This window comes from Wyeomyia smithii, chromosome 1 (genome assembly GCF_029784165.1).
Source record: "Wyeomyia smithii strain HCP4-BCI-WySm-NY-G18 chromosome 1, ASM2978416v1, whole genome shotgun sequence".
In the NCBI taxonomy this organism is placed as follows: Eukaryota; Metazoa; Arthropoda; class Insecta; order Diptera; family Culicidae; genus Wyeomyia; species Wyeomyia smithii.
In genome coordinates this window covers 178,442,227-178,452,516 of record NC_073694.1, presented here as the reverse complement: position 1 = coordinate 178,452,516, position 10,290 = coordinate 178,442,227, and the positions used below count along the sequence as shown (strand labels likewise).

At 41.8% G+C, this 10,290-nt stretch overlaps 2 protein-coding genes across 5 annotated transcripts; one reads left to right on the top strand and one right to left on the bottom strand.

The window, feature by feature from the left end:
• The first annotated feature begins 5,969 nt into the window (after positions 1–5,969).
• LOC129730587 (galactose mutarotase-like) lies at positions 5,970–7,822 on the top strand. 2 transcript variants are annotated; one of them, XM_055690046.1, is made up of 4 exons: positions 5,970–6,225; positions 6,315–7,048; positions 7,108–7,443; positions 7,511–7,822. In XM_055690046.1, exons 2-4 carry the CDS (start codon positions 6,338–6,340, stop codon positions 7,766–7,768), a joined length of 1,305 nt encoding a protein of 434 aa, XP_055546021.1. In that variant the 5' UTR covers positions 5,970–6,225; positions 6,315–6,337; the 3' UTR covers positions 7,769–7,822. The 2 variants fall into 2 exon arrangements, with proteins under 2 accessions (XP_055546021.1, XP_055546013.1); XM_055690038.1 differs by lacking the exon at positions 5,970–6,225 and having other exon boundaries at positions 6,234–7,048.
• On the bottom strand, positions 7,808–9,664 carry LOC129730600 (uncharacterized). Of its 3 annotated transcripts, none has more exons than XM_055690074.1 (3): positions 8,862–9,664; positions 8,620–8,803; positions 7,808–8,550 (listed from the first exon to the last, which is right to left on the bottom strand). In XM_055690074.1, the coding sequence occupies exons 1-3, from the start codon at positions 9,267–9,269 to the stop codon at positions 7,958–7,960; spliced, it is 1,185 nt and encodes a 394-aa protein (XP_055546049.1). In that variant the 5' UTR covers positions 9,270–9,664; the 3' UTR covers positions 7,808–7,957. The 3 variants fall into 3 exon arrangements, with proteins under 3 accessions (XP_055546049.1, XP_055546032.1, XP_055546041.1); XM_055690066.1 differs by having other exon boundaries at positions 7,831–7,890; positions 7,948–8,803; positions 8,862–9,663; XM_055690057.1 differs by having other exon boundaries at positions 7,809–8,803; positions 8,862–9,662.
• Positions 9,665–10,290: the final 626 nt, after the last annotated feature.

The window sequence follows — 10,290 nt, the reverse complement described above, 5'->3', positions numbered from 1 at the left end:
CTCCGATTTTTGCCGTTTGTACGATGGAGTGGTTCTTCCAGCAGCCGCCATGATCCATCTTCCATCTGCACTCCACCACAGATGGTACGCAACACCTTTCGTTCGAAAACCCCAAGGGTGCGCTGGTCCTCCACGAGCATGGTTCAGGTTTCGTGGCCGTAGAGAACTATCGGTCTGATCAGTGTTTTGTAGATGGTTAACTTCGTGAGGCGGCGGATTTTATTCGAGTGGAGCGGCCTCCGGAGTCCAAAGTAGGCACGATTTCCTGCCATAAGGCGTCGAAGAATTTCTCTGCTGGTGTCGTTGTCAGCAGTCACCAGTGAACCCAGATACACGAACTCGTCTACCACCACGTTCATCACCGCTAATATGAATTCGTGGCGGGAGGTTTACACTGTCTTCTCTGTCTTATCAGTCCAATTCTTCCGGCTTCAGCATTCAGTTTGATGTACGTCTCCGTCATCTTCTCAAGAATTCGTGCTACAATATCGATGTCATCGGCGAAGCCAAAAAGCTGAACAGACCTTCAAAAAATCGTGCCACTCGTGTCGATATCAGCCCTACGTATCACACCTTCCAAAGCGATGTTGAATAGCAAGCACGATAATCCATAACCTTGCCGTAACCCTCTTCGAGATTCAAAGGGACTTGAGAGTGTCCCCGAAACTCGAACTACGCACATCACCCGATCCATCGTCGACTTGACCAACCGTGCCAGTTTATCCGTAATCCGTAATCGTGCATAATCTGTCATAGCTGATCTCGAACGATTGTGTCGTAAGCCGATTTAAAATCGACGTTATACTCACGGCACTTCTGTAGGACCTGCCGTACCGCGAATATTTGGTCCGTGGTGGCGCGAGCACCCATAAATCCCGCTTGGTAGTGCCCCACGAACTCCCTTGCAAATGGTGATAGTCGACGGCACAGAATTTGAGAGAATACCTTGTAGGCGGCGTTCAGCAACGTGATTCTTCCAGCAAGGTAGCTTTTTCTTATGACAAATCGACTTATAAAATTTTACTCCAATGATTTATTCTCTTTGCTGACAATTTTGACCTTTTACGTCAATATTTTGCTGTCCAATTTTATTTCTTTTGTCTTTTGTATTTTTTTTAACCTCGATTATACGTTGACTTCTGAATCAACTTATGTTTATTTTTGACGTAGAACTACGTTAAGCTTCCTAGGGATATGAAATAAAATCTATAAACGGAAAAGGGGACGCAATATTACCGGAAATGCACTACAGTAAGGTCGCTTTTTACGCGGGTTGCTTTTCTCCATTACTCAAAAACGGTACAAGATATCGACCTCATTTCAATCACGCTTTCCGTTTTAGGCCACGAGTGATCATATATCAGTTTTAAAAAAAAATCACAATTTTTGGTGTAAATACTCAAAATTTGAAATAATGCATTTTGGTCTCTAGATTGACCACTATCATATTCAAACGAGATTTGAACGTTTTAGGACGGTTTTCTTTGTTATATTTGCAACTCAAAAAAAAGTCGTTTTTTACGCGGGCCCATACGAATTTGGAACGCATCTCCCGCGTAAAAAGCGACCTTTGTGTATTTGGGCTATATAAGCGCCTGGTTTTGCTCAAACCAATAAGTTTACTAGTGGCCGGTCACTAGGACAGTCCTAACTTGGTGGTAGCGGCTACCAGCAGCGGTGACTGCAGCGGTAGTGGTAGCAGCGTCAGCGAAAGGTACAGTACTGGACAAAAGTATGCACCTGTGATATGCTCAAACTTTCTTGATTTAGGTAGAATCTAAGGCAGATGGATAATCAAAGTGTTTTTACAAAAGACAGTACTGGAGGTGTACTTTCGAAAAATGTTAGATAAAGCGACATGAGAACGACATAGAAACATAAATAGAGCTTATATTTGGAAATTATCATTTTTCTTGTGGACAAAATAAAGTACGCATTATAGTGATTCAACGTTCAAACTGATTTTTCTTTATTTTAGTATTTAGTTTGGCCACCCTTAGCTTCAATCACGGATTGCAGGCGTCGAGGCATACTTTCAACGAGGTTTTTAATATGTTGGGAGTCGATATTTGCCCAAGCTTTTTCCAAAGCTTCAAACAGTTTATCGCGGTTGGTGACATCTCCCTTGTCGACATTTTGATCCAAAATCGACCACAAATTTTCTATCGGATTTAAGTCCGGGCATGGTGATGGTCATTCCAATAGCTTGATACGTGAAGTACGGCAATACGCAGTGGTTTTGTGGGCGGTATGCTTAGGATCATTGTCTTGTTGAAAAGTGAACTTCTTCTCTAAGCCAACCTTTCGCGCCGACTCTGTAAGATTTCTCTTTAAAATGCTGATGTAATAGTCTGCCGTCATTATGCCATCAATTTTCTCAATATTACCAACACCCGATCAAGCAAAGCACCCCCACACCATGATACTGCCACCTCCGTGCTTGACCGTCTTCTGAATATTTTTATCGGCAAGTTTCTCACCAGGTTTCGTCCAAACTCGTGCCCGTTGTTTGTGGCCAAAGAGTTAAAATTTACTTTCATCGCTCCAGATAACCTGTTTTCAGAACTCTATCGGCTTATCGATGTATTTTTGAGCGAATTTGAGGCGTTTGATACTGCAGAAATAAACCTCAGCCAAAAATGTATGCTGAATACGAAGTAAACAAACCTGTTAACCTTTCGAATCAAAGGTCGTCGTTGGGCAAATACACTCTTATAACCCATTTCCTGTAGTCTTCTGCGCACAGTTCGTTCAGAGATATTCAAATCAGCATTTTCACGAATCACTCGGCTGGTAGCGAAAGGATTTTTTGCCACTTCTCGAGAAATTCGGCGATCATCGCTAGTTGTAGTTTTCTACTTCCTTCCTCTACCGGTCCGATCGGCTACGCTTCTCAGTTCTCCATGCTTTTTGTATATTTCTCGTGCTCCTGCTTCACTTAAATTATATTTTCGAGCAATTTCTCTATAAGAAAGAGCTTCCTGGCGGTTGTTAACTATAAGTTTACGAATATCTACGGAAATTTGCTTTTTCTCCATCTTATCCGATTGTACCGCGCACTAATAATGATGAACAAATAATCAAACACATTGTTCCGACGTTTCTCTGCAGCAATAGGAATCTTATTGTACTTACGAGGAGTAGGACACAATAAAAAATAAATTATTTGAGCTGAGAAATAGTAAACTGATGATGATATAAAGAATGCGTACTTTATTTTGACCAAGCGAAATTAGAGCTTAATTACAATTGTGCTGAAGTGTGAATTTAATATGCAATTCTTTGACAAAATTATTATACCAATCGTTAGTATATTAGAAATACTACAACTTATCCGAATTCATCGAGTTCATATACTTTATATTAAAAAAGATACAGGGAGTTCAACATTAGGATAGTGGGTGCGTACTTCTTTTCGTCCAGTACTGTACATTGGCTGGAGTTTAATAACCTTAGTGTAATAACAGAAGGATTGTAGTTTGCAGGGTTAACATTGAACTACTTGAGATTGTTTGTTACATGACTTGCATTGTTGTATTCGAAAGTGGTAATGCTAAACTCCCTCCAAACCATACCTCCAAAATCAATTTTGAGTTCAATCGAGTTTTTATTTCTTTGTTGATTATTTTTTATTCCGTCGACACTTAAGTGCTAGCAAAGAAAAGCGAAGCCTTGGTGCTACATTCCGATTCGGAACTCAACCTCCTGTTTATTATACACAGACTTCGCAGCCAATTGTTTAGTGTACAGGAAAATTGCGGGGCTAGCGCTACGATCCTACTGACACTAACAGTCTTCTCCCGAACCGAGAATCGAACCTACGACAACTGTCTTGTTAGGCCAGCATCGTACCTCAAGACCAACTGGGAGAACTTGTTCTAGCATATATTCCCAATTAAAAATATATTTTATATATATCCTCGGTATTTTTTAATGACAGCTGTCACATTTTTTCTTACACACTTAAAAAATTTCGCCGAATTTCGGCATTGTTTGTGCCGAGATTTGGACAGCCGAGTGCCTGGCAACCGTCTCGGCTGAATCTCTTTTGCCGAGAATCTCGGAAAACCAGTATTTGACAGATGTCATTACACGGCAACAATTACAGGGACCCAATTTAAAACCCGAAAACATCGAGAGCGTCACGAAAATTGTCCAATTTCAAACGTTTTAAACCCAGTCAGTTTCCAACCGATTTCTGTCATTTTTGCAGCAATCGATTAGAAAATCATTTAAGCACCCGTCCAAATGCAGAAAATTTTAACCTGATTGTTCGAACTATTGTAATACTGAAAATCGTTGAACATTGTCAAAACGCAAATGTCGACTTTTGATTGGTCGCTTGCTGCCTTTCCCTAAAAAGGACGATAGAATGGAGTACCTAGTTAGCCGGGAATGCACTCTCCGGGCTATATAAGAGACTGTTCCTCCTCAAGCAAATCAGTTTACTAGCAGCAGGCAGCAGCAGCGGACATCAGCACCGATGGCAGAAGGCGAAGTGGATCAGCATCGGGCAACAGCGGCGGTGGTAGTCTGATTCAGTTATCTTTGGGTGAATACAACCCGAAACTGAAAGAGACTCGCACCGCCAGGTGGTTTGAGAAGCCACCATCATCCAGCGTATGTATATATAGGATGTGTGCACATAACGTGTGTGAATATTCGTAGCGTGTGTCCCTAATATATAAGGTGTGTGGCTTGCTATATAGCGAGTGTGTATGTGTTATCTACGTTACCTCTGCGGTCGTGTCTTATAAACAGCCTCTTCAACTTTTTCCAGTGGAATCTTATCGCAGAGAATAGTTTCGCTGTGAACTCGGTAGTTTTCTTTCAAAAGATAAATTATAGGCTCGATGAGTTTTAGTAAGTGAAGAAATTTATTCACACTAAATCTTGAATACTTATCATTATCGTGCTCGCCAGTAGGGCATTGAGCGAAGCATCTAGTCTAAAACTACGACTAATGCCAATCCTTAAAACAAATACGATATTATATTCACACGATTTTTTAAACTACACTTTTTGAGTTCCAGCCACTTCCCACCAATCTGAACTACATTTTTTTCGGCTACCGGATTGTAAACACTTGTAATTTGCACAAATTTCAGTCAAACTTGTATCTGCTTCCTGTTTGCTCACACGTAACACGCATAAATTTGCACTAAGAAAAAATACGGCAACTCGTTCATAAGAATGACACCTGTATTGCCGAAACACGGCAACAAGTAAAATTTATGCCGAGATACCAGTAATGTTTTTGCTGACCTCGGCATCAACGGTGTTTAACGATAAATTCGGCAGAATATAGAGACGAGATTCGTCAAGCTTAGTTTTTTGGACGAAGTCTCAACAAAATGATCTGACGACTTTCGGCAACCAGCATTTTTTTGCTGAAATATCGGTTGAATCCAAAGTTGCCGAGTGAACTCGGATGTTTTTTTGCCGAGCTCTAGATCCAGTTTTAACTGTGTAAATCGCGGTTTTCCTAACTGAAATTTTAGCACAAAATATCCGTAATCTCGGCAGTGATAGTTCGGTAATATTTTATGCTTAAAATTCAGCTAGGTTGATCCGAGATTTACGAAAAAATGTGACAGCTGTCATTTTTTTTGAATCGAGCACTCAGTGGTGCCGTTCTCGGCAAAAATTACCGAGACCCGGCAATAAATTTCAAGTGTGTTTATATTCTTGTAGCTAAATAGGTTCGGTAAAAAAAGACTGTGCCGAAAGTTTGCGCCTAGAAAACTGGGTACGTTCATACTTTCCGAGACAGTCTTTACGAGCTTACCTCGAATTTTCCAATTTCCGAAAACCAGTGTTTTATGAATCTGCCAAAGCCGAGTTTTTAATCATGTCTTGTCAATAGATTCCATTTTTCAACTATTTATTTCTACTACAAAACAACAAAATTTAAAGCCTATAACTTCTTTGCTCTTTTACTTCTATTTTTTTTCATAAAAATAAAATTTCCACTAATTTCAAGAACACTTTTACGAACCGGTAGTCAGCAAACATTACACATAAAAGTTTCACGTTTGTTTTGTGTACACACCAACCGCAAGATGAAACAATTGCGGAGCGGTTTGTCGAGAGTTCAACAGCAGTGATAAGCAGCTCATTCGGTATAATGCAATTGAACTGATAACGCCACGCTGTTAAGTCACACGTATTTGTGTGTATAGATATTGTACCAGATTGATGAGACGATAAAAGTTCTCCCCGCGGGTAAGAATTCCATTATTTTGCATTTCACTTCTGTCTAGTGCGCATCCAAGCAACAAGTGTTTATTTTCTTTTGTTTTTGTGTACGAGAGATTCATTGACAACGGAACAAATTATGAGTAATTCATCTAAGGAACGGCAATTTTCGGCGGAACCGGATTCGATTCGAACCTATCGGAGCAGCGGTTTACGGGATGCCAGTACGGTGACGGTGAAGTCCATGGACGGAACGCAGCAGGCAGAAGCGGAAGCCGTAACTCTGACCGTGGATGGCTTCGGAACAGTTAAGGATCCTCTGACGGGGGAAGTTCAACCGGTGAAAAGATTTACGTGGTCGAACGCGGGAGGAATGACTGTGCAGGTCATATCCTACGGAGCAATTATCACTTCGATTAAAGTTCCAGCGAAGGATGGCTCGATTGCCGATGTGGTGCTGGGTTTTGATAATATTCCTGGCTATCAGCAGGCAAAAAATCCTTATTTTGGAGCGACCATCGGTCGAGTGGCAAACCGCATCGGCGGAGGTAAATTTACGATCGATGGGGTTGAGTATCACGTTACGAAGAACTGGGAAAACCGACATCAGCTGCACGGCGGGCGGATTGGTTTCGACAAGTTCAATTGGGTTGCGCACGTAGATGGAACCGTTGTCACGTTATCCCACACCAACATGGACGGCCACGAGGGATATCCGGGAACGGTTCTGGCTTCGGTGACCTACGAGCTGAAGAAGGACAATAGGTTCGTGTTCACGTTCAAGGCCACAACAAGCAAACCAACGCCAATAAATTTGACCAATCATTCGTACTTTAATTTGGCAGGTCATGTGAGTAGAAATAATGTAAGAATACCTTTCTGGGGCTTAATCTGATTGGTATTATACAGAGCACTGGTCACGAGGAAGTTTACCGGCATATCGTTTCGGTTAATGCCGATCGGATTACAGAAACGGACGAGGATTCGATTCCTACAGGAAAGCTACTTTGTGTGGGTGGAACGCCGTACGATCTAAGAATTCCCAGAGAATTGGGGCCTGCCATGTCTCGAGCTCCGGGCGAAGGTTTCGACAATAACTTCTGTCTAACAAAGGGAACCGAACAGCGCTCAACGTTCACGGCTCGGGTCGTTCATCCACACTCTGGCAGATTTCTGGAAGTATACACGGATCAACCGGGCGTTCAGCTGTACACCAGTAATTTTATGCCTGATCCGAATAAAAACGTAAGTCGTATTGTTTTTTTTTTTGCTTTTAAGTAAAGTAACATTGTCGTTAATGTTCAACCGGTAGATTCGTCCGAAGCCGATCAACGCGCCGGATTTCTACGAAGCGACCCATCTAGAACCGGTTGTCGCTCCGACAACCGGTGATCCGCCCATCAGTGGTAAAGGAGGCGCGCGCTACTTTAAACATGGGGCCTTCTGCCTTGAAACGCAAAACTATCCGGATGCGGTCAATCACGAAAACTTCCCGAACTCGGTGCTAGTTCCTGGGGATACCTACGTACACGAGGTGATCTATAAGTTTGGTATTTATGAAGAAATCTAAAACGTCGGCTTTTCAATGAGTTACAAATAAAAATTTTTGTAATTTTTCAATTTATTTTTCATGAGTTTCTCTTAGAAGTAAAACTAATTGATAGCTTAGTTTACAGGTAGATGTTGCCTCAACTAAAAATTGTATATCTATACGAAACGAAAAATACTAGAAACTTAGAGTATACTGACCTTAACCCATTCACGAAGCGTCGTCATCATGCAGCTCCTGTTGCTTCCACTGTTGGACGTCCTTTTTGCAGGGCAACCGAAAGCGGAACTCGTCGCAGAAGTGGTCGTACACGTTTTCCCCGAGACCGATCAGTTCGACGGCCAGCGCTTTCTCGTCCGGTTTCCACTGCCGTTCGGTGGGTCCACCGAACATTTCCATCCGCAGCAGTGCCACCATCGTGGGATTGAGGTATCGCTTGATGCCGTTGAACAGCTGGGCCTTGTTCATGTTGGCACCTTTCTCCAGCTTATCACAGCCGTTGTCGACCGTCGGCGGGGGCAGTATCGGTGTTGGCACCTCTACAGTCACAACCCGCGGCTCAGGAATGGGTCTGCTGAGTACATCCTCGAGTAGCTTTTTCACTTCGGCAATTTGCTGCGAGTTTGCTTTCAACTTTTGTAGATAGGTTGGATGCATTCCGACTACTGCCGGTAGAACTTGATCTTGTTGCGTGACAGTGACGGGCGGCTCATCCGTCGAAGAAGACGGCATTGCAGCTGCTGGCTGGTCTTGCGCTGTTTCCTCTGGTTGAACGTCAATTTCCCTAATGGGAAAACTTTTTCCTGGTAATTTTTGAATCGAAAGCAATTGTAATTTTGGACTTGGTGATTCGTCAGTTTTTGTTAATTTACGTTTGAGTTGGACCTTCCGCAGGACAGTGGATGTCAGAGTTTTCTTGTTGGGACTATCCGTTGGAATGAAAATATTAATATTTGCTGCTTCCTTGTTTAGTAATTTCGGTGGATTGTTAAGGTTCAACAGAGCAGGTGGTCTTTCCTCTTCCTGCGGGAATTCATCAGATTCTAGAAACTGAATCTAAAAGAAAACACGTTTACAGTATTTACTAATCAAAAGAAATTATATTCCGACTAACCTGCATTGTGGTGTTATCCGAATCATTATTCAAAACCAGCATATCTCGTTTCGAGCTGGTGGCCTTCTTTAGGGTTTGCGGAACAACCCACTCTTCTCGTTCTCCGATCTCATTCGTCTCCACATCCCAGACGCGTCCGTCTTCCAACACAGCCAGCGTCGGTACAGCCATCTTCGTCAGACTTTCCTTCAGAAAATTCATGAACATATCATTGCGGAAGTGTTCCTCACAAACCACTTTATTCTTCAGCTTGCTCAGTGGCAGCATCTTGAAGTCGCGTTTGTCGGCATTAATGGCCCACTTTTCCAGCCTCGGCCAGTCACGGATCGGAAAGTGGAAGAAATGCATCCCAGGTCGAAGCGCTGTGCTGTTTTCGCACGTTCGAAAGGTGCACCGGCAGCCACCCATTTCGTTTGATTTTAGAATTTTAGGATTAATTTTCCTGCTGTGGCAATTAGCGAATTAGAGACACAAACAACTAAACGCGACCGTTTGCCAACAAAATTTACTTCTATTGATTGTTGTTGAAGTTTCGGGAAGGGTGTAGCTGTCAAAAAAATGAAACAAAGAGAAATTTCGACGAACGAGGGGTGAGTATGCGAGCACGGTAACGGAGCATTAAACGAGCCCATCGTCAAGGTTGTCAATAGTTGTCATCTATAGCCCTGTTTAGATAACTAGAAGAGAGACAAAAAATCATTCATTAACGTTAAAACTAGGCCACTTTTGAAGGGTTGTTTTCACACTGATTGGACCTATTGTATAAGGACTTATTCCGCATTTACGGGCGTAATGATTAAAATGACATTTTTTTAGAAACAACCAAACAAAATTCCTCACCTACCCTACCCCAGGAGTTACTTTTGCCGCTAGGTATTTGTTGGTTGCTGCTATTCGACAAGATTTAGCATTGTTGGGGGTGGTGTAAAGGTTCGCCCCGGGTGTCACTGAGTTTCTGAGAAATAATGGTAACTAAAAAGGTATTTATAGTTTTTAGTTTCCTAAGAACAGATGAATTCGATAGCTTAGTACTGGAGAACTTTAAAAAAATATCCAAACTTTTTGCACCATCTCATAAAAAGCAATGATACGAAATTTTAATAAAATGCATTTTCTTTGGCTTGCCAATTCTCATAATTTGATAGACATTCATAGCGGCAGTCTATTGGTAATTCTCTGGTAATTGTTTAGTTTAGCTTGGAACTGTTTAAGTTTAAAGTATCTGTTACCCAACAAACAATTTTTAGTTCCAAAAGAAATCCAACAAAATAATTGAGATAAATTAAATTCTCTCGAATTTTAAATGGTCAGAACTTTACGAAAAATGAATCAATTTTGATAACCGGTTTCATTTCACTGGAAAACAGTATTATATTAGTATTACTTGGGTACTTGGTGTGACCAACCTACACCTAAAATGTTTCGGATT

What these genes read in the sequence shown, in the direction of transcription:
- LOC129730587 (XM_055690046.1), top strand. Translation starts at nt 6,338, where the DNA reads ATGAGTAATTCATCTAAGGAACGGCAATTTTCGGCGGAACCGGATTCG. An exon ending in ACTTTAATTTGGCAGGTCAT is followed by an intron (nt 7,049 to 7,107) that starts GTGAGTAGAAAT and finishes GGTATTATACAG; the next exon opens with AGCACTGGTCACGAGGAAGT. An exon ending in TGCCTGATCCGAATAAAAAC is followed by an intron (nt 7,444 to 7,510) that starts GTAAGTCGTATT and finishes TTCAACCGGTAG; the next exon opens with ATTCGTCCGAAGCCGATCAA.
- LOC129730600 (XM_055690066.1), bottom strand. Translation starts at nt 9,269, where the DNA reads ATGGGTGGCTGCCGGTGCACCTTTCGAACGTGCGAAAACAGCACAGCG. An exon ending in CGGATAACACCACAATGCAG is followed by an intron (nt 8,804 to 8,861) that starts GTTAGTCGGAAT and finishes GTTTTCTTTTAG; the next exon opens with ATTCAGTTTCTAGAATCTGA.